Source organism: Plectropomus leopardus, chromosome 16 (assembly GCF_026936395.1).
Source record: "Plectropomus leopardus strain MGB_pleo_1.0 chromosome 16, ASM2693639v1, whole genome shotgun sequence".
Taxonomy (NCBI): domain Eukaryota; kingdom Metazoa; phylum Chordata; class Actinopteri; order Perciformes; family Serranidae; genus Plectropomus; species Plectropomus leopardus.
The window spans coordinates 15720132-15739410 of record NC_142191.1 but is presented as its reverse complement, the minus strand read 5'-3'; the positions used below and the strand labels follow the sequence as shown (position 1 = coordinate 15739410).

General features: G+C 42.1%; 1 protein-coding gene across 3 annotated transcripts in view; it reads left to right on the top strand.

Moving 5' to 3' along the window:
- The window catches only part of LOC121955273 (pleckstrin homology domain-containing family G member 1), a 79728-nt gene that overhangs the window by 30050 nt on the left and 30399 nt on the right, over nucleotides 1–19279 (top strand). Inside the window, exon 1 of one of the 3 annotated variants that reach the window (XM_042503140.2) lies at nucleotides 6638–7157. The exons of the other annotated variants lie outside the window; for them this stretch is intronic. Coding sequence (XP_042359074.2) covers nucleotides 7148–7157 — 10 coding nt within the window. The 5' untranslated portion in view covers nucleotides 6638–7147. Of the gene's footprint in view, nucleotides 1–6637; nucleotides 7158–19279 lie in introns of those variants that run through there. 3 annotated transcript variants of the gene reach the window in all.

Below are 19279 nucleotides of genomic sequence, written 5' to 3'. Positions count from 1 at the left end.
GCTGTGGATTTGTAAAGACATAATATTCACCTGTAAGAAATGAAAGGTGTTCTTCCTTTTCTTCCTCTCATTTATCTGTATCTCTTAATGTGAACTCAACTCTCTGCATAGTTGAATCCTGACATTATCTCGCATTGTAAATACTTTTCCCGGGTTCTCCTCCGGCCCGTGGTGCCACTCTGCTCTATCATTAGCGACGGCTTGTTGACCTTGTTGTTGTTGTTGACGTAGCAGCTGTAGTTATTTCTGTGTTGCTGTTGTTTAGTCTGCAGGAATGGCCAAGACGCTCGTTGTTTTCCTGGACGCTCCTCCGGACAGTTTTGAGGGAGTCCCACTATTATACAAGCTGAAACCGGTGTTTTAGTCAGATTTCTGGCCGGCAAGAGTCAGAAAATTCCTGGACTTGTCCTGGCGCTGCGAGCTGCGGTGACCCGAGGGAGTACCGTCTGTGAATCTGGAAACCTCATGAATCAGGGAAAGGGAAAATCAATACAGGATATTACAGAGTTAAACAGGATTGTAGATTTTACACAGATTGAATTAGCTGTGGCACAAAAAATTTAAAATGTTTCTCACTGGTTGCTACAGTATTTACCAGAAATCTGCTCATGATGCATGGGCTCTGTTGATTGAACAAGACAAATGTGGACAACAGTTAGACCGCTTTCTCACATAAGCCTGAAGCAAAGTTTGGAGTACAAATGCCACTAAAAAGACCTCGCCAAATCTTTTTCTGTGTCCAGACCAAACCTTAAGCATAGTTCAGTCAGACAAGTCATGTTTGAAATATCCCTTTCAACAGCAGAACATAGTTTGAGTTTGGCCTCTAGACTCTTGCCTCATTATTCCCCACAGATGTTTACATGAGATATTGGGGAGTGATGATTAAATATTTTGCCCCTTAGCCAAAGCCCGCAGGTGGATGCTTGGGTGGAGGTGGGCCTGAAAGAGCAGGCAGCAATATTGTTGCACAGCAGCAGCATCTTTGAAAAGGTACAAGTGGAGCTGGGAAATGTTTGCAGCTTATGTAGACCACCAGATTGTGAGTGTGTGTTTTATAGAGTGTGACGTGTGTGTGTGTATGAATCAGTGCAGCTCGAGTTGACCGCCTGCACTAACTTACAGATATTGCTGCACTGTTGTCACATCACAAAATGTATTTATTTTTCAACAGCGACTTTTAATGGTTTTGGGGAATGATCGGGTGACAGGTTAATGACGATGATTGAGTGACAGTAGCAGTGCATGTTGTACCTGTGAACTATATTGCGGCATCGGCCTTCATGGTGCTGGTCCTGATGCTGAATTAATGTTACTATCATGACCTGTTGCTAGTGATGTATTCTACAATGGAAATGGTTACATCATCAGGAGATGTTTGTCATTTTTATCAGTCACTGAATTATTATTCGCCTCATTGGAGTTATGGTGGACGACTATTAATCCGCTCTTGTGGAGCTTGAACGTGCATAGCTGCAAGTCACCCTGCATGCAGATTTATGTCAACTGTTGTATTTTTCTGTGTAATATTGTTTGTGCTTTATGTGTCTATTTTCTATGTTTTTACACTTGCTGCAACACAAATTTTCCTCTGGGACAAATAAAAAATTGAATTGAATTGAAACGGACAGATGTGCTGCCAATAAGGAGTCGTATGGACATGTTGGATACACAATATGTGTCAGAGTGTGTGAGGAAGTGTGTGTGTGAAGTGTGAGGAATGAATTCTCCCACCTTAAAGTTACTTAAGATGGGCAAAACTGTGTATTAAGGGGTTAATGAAGAGCTTAGGCGGCAAGAACAAAAACTTGCGACACTTAAAGATTGAAGGTTTGTGCGAGAGAGACGGAAAGAGTGTGTGTCTGCAGATGATCCATCTCACTAGTGACAAAGACAGACAGGGTCACAGAGGGAGGGGGAAACTGTATATGAATGACCCTCCAGCCACAAACTCCTGTCATTAGTCACAGTCTCTCTCAGCTCAGTCCCTCAGTGTGCTGTAGACGTTACCACAGAAACAGCCTTCACTTTAAACTGAGGACAGCTGAGAAAATGAAGAAGCTGTCAGGATGTCTGAGCAAGAGGTTGGACCTGACACACACACACACACACACACAAATGCAAACACACACTGTCCACTGCAAAAACAACCATTAAATAAGCTCTCAGCCTACAACCCTTGTCCCTCCAGGACATGCTTAAGAGGACGGGGACAGTTTTTATTTCTGATTACACACACACTAAAACATTTTCAAGAGGCAGCACTCTTTTAAGTCAAAGTTTACAGTGCTGTGTGTGTGTGTGTGTGTGTGTGTGTGTGTGTGTGTGTGTGTGTGTGTGTGTGTGTGTGTGTGTGTGAGAGAGTGTGTGTGTGTGTGTGTGTGCAGCAGTAAAAGTTGAATAGAGTGTGTATGAACCCCGTGCCCTGCCTCTCTGTTTGCACTGTCCGAGTGTTATGAGGAACGGAGTGGTTTATTGACAATAAGCGTTTTCTTCCCCCTCTCCCTCCCTCACTGTCTTTCCACATGCCACTCTGCCTTGGAGATGAATGCCTCGCTGTCGTCATAGTGACCACGGTCCTATGGCTCCCGATCATCTTAGCAACACCGCAAACTCTCAAACCATCAATTCTGACTTTGGGTGCATGGAGGGAGTTTGGGAGGGTGTTTGTGTGCACGCAGCTTGTTGTTAGCCTTGAAAAGAGGAGGAAGGTGCTGGAGATCTGCTCTCTGAGTCGAGAAGGATGACATGCGAAGGGGAAATGGCATTGGAGCAGAGCCGAGTGAGGGCGGTGGCGTTAAGAAGGAGTTAGGTGTGAAGCAGTAGCGTAGGCGATTTAAACTTTGATAATCGATTAACAGAGCTGGAGACATCCTGAAATTTTCTTTTTTTATGTCAAACAAACTCCAAAAACATTAAATCTTATATTTCTCATAATGCAACTCAATGTTTTTTTTGCTAATTGTGTTTTTACATTTGTTGATATATGGATTCAACAAACAGTACATCTGTCTCGAATGCCATTTTTTGTACATTAAACTTTAAGTAAGAAATATCCGCATTTAAATGAAGCTTCGCTTGCACCTAAAATTGCGTGACAATTAACCACTATGGTAGCGTACAAGTCACCGTGACATTAGCCAAGACAGCCAAGCTGTAACTTACAGATTTCAAGTGATTTGCCAAGCTTGTTTAAGATTTGTGACGGGCCAGATTGCATATCTGAAGCCTCAACGGGTCATCTTTGTACGTTTCTAAAATATTCCAGATGTTTGACCTTTTTGACATAATGCGAGCGCATCTGTAGGCCTGTCACAGGCGGTCGAACTTTCGTAGTCACAAAACTAGACCAATCACTATGTTTATATATCCTTGTCTGAGAGTATTTAATAATTAATGTTGATTCAGAATGAATTGATTTATTTGCTTTTGGGGAACATCCGAACACAGATTTGGACGCTGATTAATTTGGCGACGATCAACGCTTCTAAGAATCCAGTTCAGTCTTATTAATTAGTGAACTGAAGGCCACACTGATATATTTTTGCTTTAAAATGCATAACTGTTGCATCAACACCACTCTGGTGTATTTGAACCCCTGAAACAGAGGCCGTTGAAAATGCTGCTGACCCAATTTTAGTTTGAAAACTTTGCAGTGGTGTTTTAGTCTGGATGGATGGAACAGAGTCTTTTGAAAATAATGACACAGACACCAACATTGGCTTCCTGACTGGATCTTTTTAGTCACGTGTCAAACGAAAACATCATAGCTACTTACCCTTTGTGATTATACTCCCCCCTTGTGTGGGTAACGTTACTCATTTCCCATTGCCATGACTACCTCCGGTGATGGATAATTCTCCTTGTGCCGCTCTATCATGTCACCATATTTGCCTTGCAACAACTCCCAGTATTGTCAGCCACTTAGCGCTTCTTTGAAATAATAAGGTCTTAATGATGATGTAGAGGTGCTGGTAGGCAGATTTTTTTGCACTGGACAGAGCCAGGCTAGCCAGTCTTTATGCTAAGCTTGGCTAACCACGTCATGGCTCTATCTTTTTGCACCTTGTTTTTTTAATCATTCTCGGCACCTTGTTTTTTTTATTATCTAACATTTTAATATTGTAATATTTTTATATTTTTAATTATTTTTTTACTGTTGTATTGTTCTTTCTCTGCTTATACTGTTCCTCATAGCTGCTGTAACATTGTGAATTTCCCCACTGTGAGACTAATAAAATCTTACCTTATATTTAGCATACTGACATAAGAGTGACATTAATCTTCTCACCTCAGCAAAAAAAAGTGAAAAAGCTTATTTCAGAAAATGTTTTAGCATTTCTAACAGGTTCCCAGCCAAAACCAAGGAAATCGTAACAGGCATTTCAAAAACTGGAAGATTAATGAATTCTAATCAACAGATTATATCAGTAATGGAAGTTATGATTACTGGAGCACTAACCAGAAGCTGCTGCAAAGTTTCTCTCTGCAGCCAAAACATTGAGCTAATCTTTGATTTTTATCATGATCCTCAGCCCTGCCGGCTCCACTTTCATCCCCTTTTAAAAACGCAGTGTCGACATGTGTCGCAGCTCATATAGTGATTGTCATTTCCAGTAAAAGAGGAACAATATTGTTTCTGTGGTCGATCTCCTGCAGGGAGGTGTGGAGGCCGTTGGAGCATACAGGGGGCATCAGATAAGCCGGACTGCTGCTGTAGCTTTCTGTCATCAACAGGTCGTGCTTGGCTGAACCCAGGAGTTTAGACGCTCTCTGTGTGTTTGCCAAGCCAGAGGTGCTCATTATGGATTGTGTGTGTGTGTCTGTGTGTGTGTGAGAGAGAGAGAGAGGGGGGTGTAGGTGGCAGGGGGAGGTGGACAGTGATTGGAGTGGGAGTGGAGGTTTTGGGGCTTCGTGGGTCAACGGACCCTCAGACCATCAGAGAGAGGGGTCGAGCTTCTTGTGGTCCGTGTGTGTGTGTGTGCGTGTGAGTGTGAGTGTGTGTGTGTGTGTGTGTGTGTGTGTGTGTGCGTGTGAGTGTGAGTGTGTGTGAGTGAGTGAGGGTAGTCCAGGGGGTCTCTATTATTGTGCTGGTGAGGAGGGAGGGGTGGTCTTAGCAGGACCCCATGCTGCTGGGACCAGTCCCTGCCTTTAAAGAGGGACAACAAATAGTCAACACATTTGCTTTAGTGCGCGAGACTGAGGGCCTATTGTCTCGCGTGTGTCTTCCTTATGGGACACATGGCCCGTCCTGAACTCCTTTATGGAATTATACACCTTTAGAGCAGAGGGTCCCAAACTGGGGATTGCTACACCTTTTAGGGGTCATGAAATGAATCTGAGGGAGGGAGAGACTTATTTCTGCGAGACTAACCGATGTTTATCTTGTCAAACTTCTCTTTAATCTTTGCTTTTTTCATTGTAAGATTATTGGATAAGTTTAGTCCCCTAGGCCTCTATTAAGTATCCAGTGAAGGAACTACTGTTCACAACCTTTAGGCATATGCAACTTTTGACTGGAGTTTACACGCATGTGCAATGTATGTGAATGGCTATGTGATATGAATTTTCAGGTGTGTTAATATAGACAAAGATATTTGTAAAATGATGCTAAAACACTTGTGTACAGAGAATTTTTTCCTTAAAAATGAAAACATATGAATGTGGATGTAGCCTAAATTAGGCTCATTCAAGGGGCGCTCCAGAGATTTAGTATTGCACCTCCATAAAGTTTGGGGACTCACAAGGGACATACTGAGATCGAGGAATGCTCACAGAGGCTGAGATATCCTGATTTTAACTCCTTTGTATAAGTTGAGCTCAGAAAACGATCCTAGAATTACCACCATGCAACTCGGTAGTATCTGAAGTTATGCTCTCCCAGCTCCTAAATGCCCCACACACCACTAATTTTGTGATGCGTCCTATGCTCTATTAAAAATGTTCTGTATTAAGATCAAGACAAAATAACCCTGATAATGACTGTGACAGGTAAACTGAACTTGTGAAAATTGGTGGAGGTTGCCTTTAAACAAAGATGCAATGAAAAGTTTTGAATGTTTTGTTGAGGAAAAAAGTGGATTTGTAGAAAAAGCCCAACAGTTTATCCCCACAAGTAAGGGATTTAAAAGACATTTAAGGAATCACAAGCCGAAAAGGTTGGAAACCACTGTGTTTGAGTGTTGTTTATTTGTGTCCATTTCCACTGATGTTCATGTATATCTTGAATCCCACTTCTGACATTTTTTGTGTGCTCATTCTGTGCAGCCTCTCTCTGATCTGGGACACAATGAGCGTCCCAGTGTCTCGCAGTGGACGAGGAGCTTTTGTTTGAGCTGGCTCCCGGCCCTATTGATCAGCCGTAACCCCCTCCTCTCCTCCTTGTAAAGTGTGTGTACGTGTGTGATCTCTGGAGCTGTGCGCCAACAGCAGCAGCAGTTCTGCTGCCCGCTGAGCGTGCAGCAGACGCGCACACACAAAAGGTGTCGCCAGCCCTGCAAGTGTTACACACCGGGCTTAAAAGTTTGATTCTGGAAGAAAGCAGTAGAAATGGAAAAGAGGGGGAAAAGATAAAAGAAGGGAAAGAAAGAGAGGAAAGAGGAGAGGAGGAACTCCCAGCTCCTTGTAATTTGCTGCGGGAGAGAGAGAGGAGGAGTTAAGGGGAGGGGAATACCCAGCAGGGAGAGAGCAGGAGAGAGCAGAGGCCATTCACTCTGACACACACACTCACATGCAAACACACACATGAGCACTTTTAGACACACACATGCAGGCGGTGGATGTGTTGCCACTGGAGAGAGGGAGGGAGAGAGGCATTCAGACAGAGGAGATCCTCCGCAAACTGAAGTGAGAGAAAGAATCAGGCAGAGGAGTGTGTTTGAATGTGAGGAGAAAATCTGTATGCTCCTGTGTGTGTTTTGGAGGAGCGGACTGCACGTTTGCTCCCAGGAGAAAGGATTCACAATGACTGGGACAATTTGGAAAAGCTAATTTTTCAGGCTTTTGCTGGGAACACTGGTTGGAATACTCTGGATATGTGACCTGCTCTGGAAATCCTGTCTTCCTTTTAAATCTGCATCTCACTTTAAAAAAAATAAAACAAAAAACTAATTCACAGTAATTTCTGTTGAACTGGAGCCAAGCCACAATGCCTACTGGTAAGCTTTTTTTTTTTTCTTCAAACATGTTGAGTGATGTTTGAGCATGTTCAAATGAAAGACACTCTGAAAGTTTTCCGGAGGTGAAGTGATTCTGTGATGTGGTGAGATTAGATTTTACTGTCAAAGGCGTCTACAAACCTCATCAAACTGGCTGAAATCAAATTCATGTAGAATAATATCCTGTCTCTTTGGGGAAATAAGACAGTCATTAATGATGGTCAGATTTACATATCACGTGTTGAGTCACAAAAATAAATAAAAAGTGGTTCTTTTCAAGTGGTCAAAACTTCAGACAGCAACTTATAAATACAAGTTCCTTTTACTCACCATTGAAGGTTTGGCTGTTTGTCTTAGTGGCTCTTTTGTGTGGTGTGTGTGTGTGTGTGATATTTTCTCCTCAGCTGACAGCACTGTGTTAAGTGCCTTTGCAACGTCTGTCTCTTTGGTGGTACGGTTGTATGAACAGCGTCTCCTGCTTGTTTTCTCGCCCCTGGTGTTGAATAAAGTGTGTTTGCTTTCTCGCGGATGGCGCAGGTTGAATTCCTAATGATGCTGAGACGGTGGGGCACATATCTTTCTGCTGTTCTTTCACGATGCTGGTGCTTATACGTTTTACCTTGTTGGTAGTTCTGGATGTCTTTTAAAGGTCTAGTGGATTTAGGGGATATATTGGCAAAAACAGAATATAATTAGTATGTTTTCTTTTGTCTATAATCGCCTGAAAATAAGAATCACTGTGTTTTTTTATGTTAGCATGAGCCGTTTATATCTACATAGAGATAGCCATGTTGCACCAGCATTTTATTCAGTGTTTTTACCAGTTTAAATCACTGGGTCTGTGTGTTTTGGAGAGGAAGAGACTTCTGTGGATTATCACAAAACCTTCTTAACAATTACAACTGAAGGAACTCTGACCTGAAGACGTTTCATCCTGTTGCAATCTGCACTCCTCATCACTAGATGCCACTAATTCAAAAAAACACTGGTTCTTTAAAAAATGCACACATAATGGTTTGTATGATATCCTACAAATTAGGCTCCCATGAATGACTTTATTTCCTGAACTCAGTTACGTAAATAACTTAAAATTATGGAGGTTAGTTTTAAGAAAAGAAACATGGTGATGACATGCCTTAAAGTTGCTCCAAGTTTGCTCAAAGTTACATGATTCTGAAAACCGGTCTCATGGGGAAAGTCCTGGGTTTTTTGACCCCAACACATCACCCCAACCTACACCCTACTTGGGAAGCCCATTACCCTTTTTACTCCCGTCAACACACTGGTCATGTGATTGCAGCCTTCAAAAATATGTGTTTTATGCACAAATTATTGGCTCATCATTAAGTGGGATATGTATGAATTTCGGTGCATTACCTTTGGTGGGAAAACATCCAGAAATGTGACACAAAACATCTACTTTTTTGGTACATGATCCTTGATAAATAAAAGTAGGAAAATAATTATAATATGTTATCTCATATCTCTTAAGACAGGCACATGTGTCAGTCTCCTCTTTCTGGGTTTAGGTATGACTGAGTGTTGAGATGCCATTCTGCAGCCTGTGACCCAAATTAGAGCCTTGAGGGCAGCAGTTGGGGGTGCCTACAAATGGGGGGTAGAGGAGTGCAGAAGAAGAGGAGGAGGAGGGGAATAATTACTGTTTAGAGCAAACTCTTTGGTTTCGAGGTGCTGGAGACAATGGACCCCTCCGTCCTCCTCCTCCCACCCTGCTAGCTGGGTCCTCTGGGAGGACATCTGCCCCCCATACTGAGTACTCACGTGCAAGGAGCTGCAGCCCATGGGTGGAGGGGAAAGCAGGGTGCAGAGTGGGTGGGGGCAGGTCCCATTGGAGTAATATAGGAAACAAATCAATAGTTTTTTCAATCTCATGCATCAGTATCCACCCAAGTGTGTATAGGAGCTGCAGGACTTCACAGAGAGAGACTGAACTGGATGCAAAGAGTGCTTTCTCTGGGCTGCGATCCAGTCAGGTCAGAGAACGGGGCTAGTGTGTCACACTCTGAGGGAGGGCAAGGGTGTGTGCAGCCAGGGTCGCCTGGGTGTCCCAAGGGTGTGTGTGAGAGTGCGTGTCTGAAAATAAGGGGGGTGTAAGTTTGCAGGTGGACATTTTTTTCCCACAGAGGCTAAACACTGTCAGCTAAAGCTCAGCTAAAGATGTCCACAGCCTCAGCGAGTATCTTGAAAAGTTCAGTGCTGTGATATTTGTGCATATCCAAAAACCTGCTGATATCCAAGTGCTTTATGAAGTTTAAAAGCAAGCATGTTTCTGAGCAGAAGTGTGTGATTTCTTTCTGCATGCATCTCTACCCTGCAGCTTTGCAACTTGAGTTGGAATATTTAAATGTAATCTACAGTTTATATGACCCACATCAAATTCAGAATGTCATATGATAGAGGAATATCGGTGTGCATGTAACCGCAGTGACAAACAGAAAAGCTCTACTAGACTCTAGCACTTAACTCACATCCCATAAACGACAAGGGAGTGTTAATCTGCGCATATAAAATGTCTAAATGCAGCCATGCATGTTAAATGGTTTAAATTTATCGTGAGAAAAAGCCATTTGTTGTTAATTAACCTCCCAGCTGTGTGTGTGTTTACTTTAACCATGTTTTGTGAGGCAATGAAAGCCACAGGAGTCACACCTCAAAGTTTAAACTCCTGTCTCTACCCATCAGGACATGGGTTGAGATGTTTGAAATACCGTCTTGAGATCATTGGAGAAAAGAAGGAACTCTTATTTTCTCTTCTTTTTTTCGTCTGAAACATCTGCGTGATAATGTATGTCCCGCCGGCCAGCACAGCTCTTTGTTGGTCCAGTGATAAGTTGCTCAGTGGAAAACGCCTCCCGTCTCCAATCTCATCCTTCGCCTCTCCGTCTCTCCCACCTCTGCCCTCTTTCTCCTTATTTCCTCAGCTCCTCCGCATTTGTTCAGCTGCGGTGTGAAATCCTGAGTGACACTTTAAGGTCCTTAGCGTCAGTTGAGATCAGGCCTGCGTCTCTATCAGGAACGGACCTTTAAGTGGACGCGGCGGAAGATGTGAGGCCGTAGCTAAGCAGACAGTTGGTGCTTCATTGAGCTGTTGTGTTCCTGCTCGGCCTGCAGGAAACAAAAACTCAAAAACCTGATGCCTTTAAAGAAGAAGTGCTGGTAGATTGGTTTGAGAAAGAGAAAACTTTTAAAGGTTAAAGTATGACAAAAGGCGGGATTCACGATGAGACAGAGCGAGTGGGGAAATGGAAAAGAGAAAAAGAAAGGGAGTGGGTGGTGTTTGACCTCTGGCCTCTTCTTCTCATCTCTTCTTCCTACTTTCATTCCTTTGGGTCGTCTCCTCCTCATTTCTCTCTCTCGCTCTCTCACAATCGCACATGTCCATTTCCCAACATGTTTACCCGTTACGTCGTCTTTTTAAATCGCAGCTTCAAGTCTTCTCAAGTTGCTGCCAAAGTGAACTGAAAAACCACTGGGCTCGCTGAATTGCTTTCACTTCCAACTTGTACTCGCATGAAAACAATCCACCCTAATTCTTGTTGTGCCGGAGGATTTCTAGAGTCAGCATAAAGCTGCATGGCATTGAACTGCCATCTGGTTGCAGCTCAAACAAAAACACACAGGGACAAACAAGGTTGATTAAAGGATCCATGAGCTGTACCAAGTGTGTGGTCAAGTCATGTCTGGTTAACCCGCTCCTCTCTGGGGCAAAAGCTTCAAACTTTTATCTCAAATGTTGGTCATTTCTAGATAAATACTTCAGCTGATTGATTTCAGGGTTCCCACGGTCAAGGAAAAACTGGAAAAGTCATTAAATATCACAGTCATGTTTTCCAGGCCTGGGAAAGTTGTGAAATGAGTAAAAATCGTTAAAAGTTAACTTGTTACTTGTATCTTGTTTGCAGTAATCTTGCACTGATAACCTTCCACGTGATTTAACATAAACAAATTGAATTTCTGAAGCTTTTTATGTAACATTGCTCTAATATGTGTTGATGTCTGAAGTTTTGTTTACAATCACGTTCTATCTCCAAAAGTGGCTTGCTCTCCTGCAGGCATCCTGATGCTAGATTTAGTATTAAATTAAAACACGTCCATAAAATCTTGTGCTCAAGTAACAATTAAGCTTATTTGAAAAGTTTAAAACCTCACAAAGTCTTGTGTTTATGGTCAAAAAGCTTTGAGATGCCTGCTGAAATGTCCACTCTGATGGTCCCTTCAGATGAAACTCAGTGTGTGTGTAGGGTGTGTTCTGAGCACGTGCTCCAAATGCAAATATGAGCCCCGGTGGTCTGTAGCCGTACACACAGGCTGGTCAGTGTGTATTTTTACATAGTAAAGTATACACTTGCAGAGACATGGTCTGAGCACAGAGGAATGTCCTGTGGAGCTCACATGACAAACTTGGTGTTACTTAATAAGCTGTCGAAACCTTTTTTAAATGTTTGAATGTTTAATAGGCAGAGGGAAGAAAATTGATGGAAAGGGAGAAAGAAAATGACAAGAATCAGGACTGAGAGGCTGGATGTGGGTGACATAAGTGAAGAAGGAGTGAGTGTGAGGACGGAGGCAGTGTTTCAGCTGACATGGCTGTTGTCCTGGTCTCTCCTTACCGATGTCATGTTGTAAATGACAATGTTGATGTCTTTCTTTCTCTAAATAAACCTCCTTCTTATCTTCATGCCCGCTTACACCAGAAACTTTTCACAGTAACTTTGTGTACGAAATAAGGGGTTTCACAGGCTTGGTGATGTAGTGGCTGCTTGTGGATTTTGCAGTGGCTGCTTTTGGTTGTGGTTTGTTTTGTTTGTGGTAAAATAGATATGAAGAGGAAAGCTCTACTGACATTGCTTCTCATTTGCAACAGTAGAGTTATATTAATTGAATGGTTTAAATCAGCTAATATAAAAGGTTTCTTTATGTTTATTTTTTCCTATTTCCTTGATGTCAGTTGTGTCAACACAGTTATCAACTGGTCAAAGTGGCAGATTTTGCAGATCAAAAATCAGCAACACTGAACTCTACATGAAGATACAATGCAATTATTTTTGCCTCAACGAACAAATCCACTTATGTCGACAGTTTTCAATCTCTGTGGTTAGATTAAAGGCTTCAAGGTCCAGTGTGTGGGATTTAGGAGGATATATTTGCAGAAATTCAATATGATATACCACCTGAAGCGGTTAATATCTACAAAGGGAAGGGATCCTTGTCCACTGAGATCGCCGTGTTGCACCTCCATGTTTCTGCAGTGGCTCAGATCGAACAGACCAAACACTCGCTCTTGATGGGGCTGTTTGTGTTTTCGCATCAACCACCAGTCAGCACCCTCTCTGTGACGAGCAGCACAGGGAAGACACTGATTTATTTGAAACATGAAGCTGCTTTTATTCAGTGTTTTTACCAGTTAAAATCATCTGTTCTGTGTGTTCTGGAGAGGAAGAGACCTCTGCAGATAATTAAGCTCCTGGTTAAAACCTTCTGAATGTCTGAATCTTAAGATATCAGAGAAAAAAGATGAGCAGGTGCTGGGTTAGTGGCCCGACCCAACATGCCAAAAAGCATTAGAGAAACATTATATTTTTGTCATGAAACTGCTTTACTCAGTTAAATCACCTGGTCTGTTTGTTTTGGAGAGGAAGAGACATCTGTGGATACTTTGGCTCCTGATAAACACCTCCTGAGCAACAAACACTAAAGAAATTCTAAGCAGGAGAAGTTTTAGCTGTTTGCAATCTGCAATCCTCACCGCTAAACACCACTGCATCCTCCTAAATCTTACACAATGGACCTTTACATGAAGTTGATTTAAATGTAATACTAATTACCCAGTGCCAAAAGTTAGAGCCAACTTTCCGAGTCCAAGTTGCCCCAACGGTCCACATGGGAGACATGAGTTTTGTCAGCTACTTATCTCAGCAATAGCCCTTGCAAACCGTCTCTATGCAGCCCAAAATGTATGACTGCATTGACTCTGCATGCCCGACACCCAAATACAGACAAACATAGTGTAACAGGAACTGCATGCAAGTCCGCGGTCGATGCATTCTGCTTTGCCCTGTCATTGGTCACTGTAATCATACTGTAATCATCCCTCCTCTCCAAACTGACCCTGAAGCGTTCCCTCTCATGCACGGCACAGTCCTCACCCCCTGCAAAAATGCCATTTAAAGTTCAGCCAAATCTAATGTGAGCCTTTAGAGCAACCCCAAAACAAGTGGGTATTTTTCTAGAGTTAGTCTTATCCATACGAAATCCCCCCTTTGATTTTCCAGAGGCTGTTTTATTGCTGAAGGATACTCCCTAGAAGTCGCGTGTAGACTTTGTTGCTGGAACCAGTGTACTACAAACTGTCTGTTTATTATGCTTGTTTTAAACCCAATCATTAGGGACACCATGCATCTTAAAATAAACACAAGGAAAACTTTTACAGCTGGTTTGTATCCTTCTGCATGTGACATAATACTTTGAAATACTTTACTCTTGTTTGTGGTTTAAACATTGCGTAGGATGTTCACATGGCCTTTACAAAACACTCACAGAGCTGTTTGTGCTGTCTGAGCTACTTGTGAGGCTCATCAGGGCCGTAAAGAGGTGAGGGTGCTCACAGCTGTTTGCTGACCACTCCAGCATCAAGAGCACTTCAGGTGATCGTAAAGAGTACGACTGAAGTGGAGGGGTTAAGTATAGCATGAGTCATTAAACCTGGCTGAACTGGTAGGGAAGCTTGTGTGTTGGACTTACTCAACCCCTGCTTTTCTTGCATGCATTTGGTGAACAAAGAATCAAAAGACGGAGTTGAAGTCATCGGTGACATTTAACAACAAAAACTAAAACATTTTCTTACAAACTCATACAATTTGTGCAGTGCAATCAAAGTGTCATTTATCCAGTACTTCCTAAACAGACAGCCCTTTCGAACTTGAACAATAAAAGTAACAAAAACACTGATAAAACAGTCATTTTATGTCACTGAACACAGGACTTGTTAGTCTGTTGCTGCCTCAATCAGTTAGTTAGTTAGTATTATGGTGTGACTTAAATGAGTCTGAATTAATCCTTTAAAACACTTTTTTTTTGTGAAAGTAACTGATAAGGTGCAATGTATAAAAACACCAATGCATGGTGGACATAAAATGACATTAGATTGAGGTGGATACATTGGTCTCCAGTGATTGGTTAGGAAAAAATAATCGAATCTCCCTCCCCAACCAAAATTAAATGGCATGTCCGCAGTGACAGACTAAAGATGGAAAAGAAGTATAATGAATTGACAAGTCTATCTGTTATCAGGCCAAATAAATGGACCTTCCAGTGCAATTGGTCATTGATTATTTGATTATTTCTGTCTTTCACTTTCAGTCTTAACCTTTTTCGCCCCAAAAACATTTTGCAAGAAAATTTTACTGTAAATGAGGTCTGCTCTCTTCTGGTAACTGAAAAAGAGAAAAATGTTGATATAATCCAGATGAGCTGCTGAATATAGACTAGAGTCCCTGGAAGTATTTAAATATTTAACTGTGTAACAATTCACCCATGTTTGTACCATGGAAAGTAAACACATACATTTACAGGCATGCATTAATCTAAAAATGAATGAGCAGAATTGTGTTGACCTAACCAAAAGAATGAAAAATCAGGTGACTTACAGTATTTAGCCAATATTTTGTACCCTCCGTGTACTTTACATTGTCTGTCTTAGTCTAGTTCCCCCTGCTTCTCAGTGTTTGCCTTGCAGACGGCACTGATGATCAACATATTGAACTTTGGCTGAATAATAAAGCCGCCCAGCTCTTTGTGTTTTTCAAGTTTCAAGAAAGCCAGATATTGAAGTCAGGTTGTTCTGACACTCGCTGATTCACTCTCTCTCTAATCTGGAATGAAACACAGCACTCACACACTATTCTAATCCCCACACGCGCGCACACACACACACACACACACACACACACACACACACAGAAAAAAACAGTCCCAACCTGCATGCTTAGGAACATAATTAGAGATCATTTACAAGGATCAGGTTGAACATAATCTGGGCAGGAGGTAACTAAAGCTTGGCCATCTTTGCTCTGTGTGTGTGTGTGTGTGTGTGTGTTTGTGTGTGTGTTGAGGAGAGGAGGGCTGCTGGTTGTCTGTGTGTGTACAAAAGCCAGTTCACCCAGGAAACAGCCAGGGTGTGCCCCAAACATGAAGCTGGAAGGTGGGAAGGAGGGGCTGGGCAAACACAAGATGGAGCAATCTCTTTCTGCGATGTTTGGGTTTCACGGCAAACGGAAACACATGGTTTCTCTGTATTTGCTCTCCTAGTGTGTGTGTGTGTGTGTGTGTGTGTGTGTGTGTGTGTGTGTGTGTGTGTGTGTGTGTGTGTGTGTGTGCAGGCTGCTCGTGTGCACACTCTGCACGTTCATATCTAGCAAGTGTGAGGACCATTAGGTTATTAGCTCAGTTCGTGTTATCTTTGGTGTGATAAATGTAATGCATTTTGTGTGAAACGTGCACACACAGCATAGATACACATAGAGTAGTCAAAGGGCAAAGTTATCTATTAATGTCAAGGTATGTGATATAATATAACCCTTTGTTCATTGTGTACGGTAACATGAAAGCAGCGTGTTGTTTATCCAAACCAAGGCTGTTGGTTTGTGTCTTTGTTGTTTTCGCCCACCAGATTTCTTCTACTGTCTGATTTGTAATTGTTAGAAAGTGGGTCAGGCTTGGGAGTGAAAACATTTGGATGGACACACACACGCACGGTGAATCAGTTCCAAACTTGTCTGAGGAAACTGCAGTTTCATGCCCCTTCAGCTTTTGGACGCTCCAATTCCTTCCTGCATTTCTTGGCACAGCAGCGGAGCAAAATTAAAACTAGAGAAAGCTGTGATTCAGTGCATCAGACTCCTGTCATTCTTGGTTTTCTGTTTCAGACATAGATTTCAAAACACTTTGGTGGCCTTTTGAGGAACTGTGTAACCAGGAACTGACTTTGTTTTATATTCTTGTGAAAAACAGACACGTAATGTTTGAGTGAAGAGGGACGGACTTGAGGGGAAACTGCCATGTGTGATGTTTGGACTTGCACTAATCTGTACCTAACAATGGATTAAATGATCTGTAATGTAGAAACTTGTAGTAAAAAACAACATAAGTAATTGTCACCTAACTTTCCTCGGCTTTACAGACCCTTTAGGCATCTGTTTTTCTCACAAGCCTCCAAAGTGAATGAAGAATTTGAAGTACAATGTGACCAAATTTAACAACAAAACTAAAAGATGTATTTTTAGAGATGTTAAAAAAAGAGCAGATTTGTTGTGGTTGATGATATAAAATTGTTCTTTCGCACCAAATACCCCACAAATATTAAAACTTCAGTTACAGCAGGGACAATACAGGTGTCTTTCTCTTAATTTGGTATCAGTACAGTAGTGGTTGCCAGAATCAAACTTGTGATCTCTCCATCACAGACCAGTCTAACAGGCAAGACTGCCGCTAAAGTGCTCTCAAAGAGGCGTCACCATGGCAAAAAGACCTCCAAGGTACCCATTTGAAAGGTGAGAGAGCGGGATTCTTTGAGCTTGTTCTCAGTTTCACGTTTCATGTTTTTGAACGTGAGTCTGTGATCCCTGATGCTTTGAAGTGAGACGGGTTCAGCCTGAGCCGGTGCTGCTGGCAGAGAGAGAGCGACACTGTCCTACAGGGCACTGGGTCTCAGTGTTGCCACAACACTGGAGCTGCCGGGTCACCGGTGTATCCAGCTTTGATGATAAAGACGGGTGTCAAACTCCCACTGCGCTGGTATGAGGCCCTCTCATACCGTCCTTCTGCTTGTCCGCTCTGTTTATTTGCTCCCTGTTCTTCCCGTCAAAGCTGGCTCTTCTGTGAAGCGAAACCTTGGAAAACGCTGAGGGGAAACTTGGAAAGCTTCTGTCTGATAGGCTGCATGTGTGGTTTCACTTGAGCTGGCCTGGCTGTGGGGCCTTGGGAGCCGGTAATCATATCTTAACGGATCTCTCCACAGACACAAGGTTGTGAGCCAGTTTGGCAGCGGCCCGACGCCAAGTAGACCCCTGTAGCTGCACACACACACACAAACACACAAACTGGCCCATGGAAATAGTGCTTTCATTCATTGCCTCGGAGTGCAGAGTTCTCAGCATTACACTCTTAATCTCGTCATTAAGCTCAGTCTCTCTTTCTGTCTGTGTTGCTGCAGAAATGCTCACATACACATACATTTACCAGTTGCACAAATAAATTAGAAATCAAAAGTTTCTGTTGTGTTTTAATGAAATGATTATTTGGGTGGAGCTGAGGACTCACTGGGAGGGCTTGTGGTCCTCGTATGGCGGGTGGTCAGTCAGACTGGTCAGCTGGAATGTCAGGAATTGGGATGCCTAACAGATAGAGACTGTAAGAACATGAAAGTGGTATTGAAGCTGTTAGAAGTTACATACAGTGAGTCTTTTTATCACTTTGTGTGAGAGAGGGAAATACAGGGTCAGTGTCTGCAGACTGCCTGAATTTGATTTAAATTTTAACGACACTGTATGTGACTTTCAACCAGCAGCAAACCAATAGGACATCAACTGAAGAGTCATATTGGCTTATTACTGTAAACAGCACTTTGCCTGAGCAGTGCTAACTTATTAAAGTATTTAATTAATGTTGTAGTTGATGTGCTTATATTTGCACTTCAAGTTGTGATTCTACTACTGCGTCTTCTGTCTACTCTGATTGAGGACACCTATTCGCTCATCTGAGTAAATCCTCTACTGTTGTTCTAACAGTGGTTTGCCAGACTGTATAAAATAATGGACATACTCCCCGTTCAGCCCATATGTTTGTGGACTCCCATTTTGAAACCTTGAGCTCTGCATTTTGGCTATCACCTTTTTGGATTTTTGGAGCCACAAGTGACCGACATCTAGTGAATAAGAGCTAGCTTCTTTAGCATGGCACATTCACGGATATGAAAAGCTGTAATAATGCAAATGCTATTTCATTTGCTAGCAAAAAACAGGCTCAAACCAGTAAAAAACATGCACTTATAGGAAAACTTAAATATATCCTCCAACCCAATTTCCCAAACCTCTCTTGGAGCAAATCTTGTCTTCATGTTTTAGATCTCTCCTTGGGCTGCAACGCAGCTGATTCAAATGATCAACTTGTTATGAACTCCTGAAGCTGCTTGATAACAAGCTGATCATTTGGTTCAGCTGTGTTACAGCAGGAAGAGATCTTAAACATGCAGGACTCGATGAGAGGTTTGAAAAATGCTTCCTTTTGAGGTCTTTTAGTTCAAACTAATGCTAAGAAAGATTTTAACATGTTAACATCTTTATTTCTGCTGTAAAGTTGGACATTTTAACATGGGAGTCTGTGGGGATTAACTCACTTCTTGAGTCAGCCTCTAGTGGCCATTAGAGGAACTGCAGTCTTTGGCACTCCTTTATTGAACTCGGTTTTCAGCCCTTGAGTTTGTTTTTTTTTTTCTTTTTCTTTTACAGCTTTATTCTCTTATCCAAATTGAGAGTGTTGGGATAAAGGGTGCCTTTTTTGTAGGTTCTGTAATGCTTTTGGAGAAATACTTAATTTGGATGTGAAATTAAAAAACACCAACTGTAATATTTTTTTGCAAATTTTTTTATTTTGCGTCAGTTTTTATGCACTTTACTTTTTAGCTTATTGGGAAAAAAATTGGAACAGGGGCACTGTTCTTCTGCTCTTAACTAATGTAAAACGGATAGTTAGATGTGAAAGGTGCAACATCATTATGAAAGATGGCAACATCGTGTGTTGTGTATGCAACCATTTATTTAGAAACACTATGACAGCAATTCTATTGGCATGTATTAGAGATACCGATGGTCTAGACCGTGGTCGTATATGTTTACAGTAATTATACACAGGCATCATTATTAATATGACAACCATATATTTAAAAATGCGACAGGCAGAGTCATTGTTAAGGGGATTTTCAAACCAACAACAGTGCAGAAGCACAACAGATGAAGGGGCTGCGTTGGTGTGGGTGTGTTGCTACAGTTTAGTACAGACAAAAGAAGATACAAACAAGGAGGTCCAATGTGAAGCTATATTAAAAA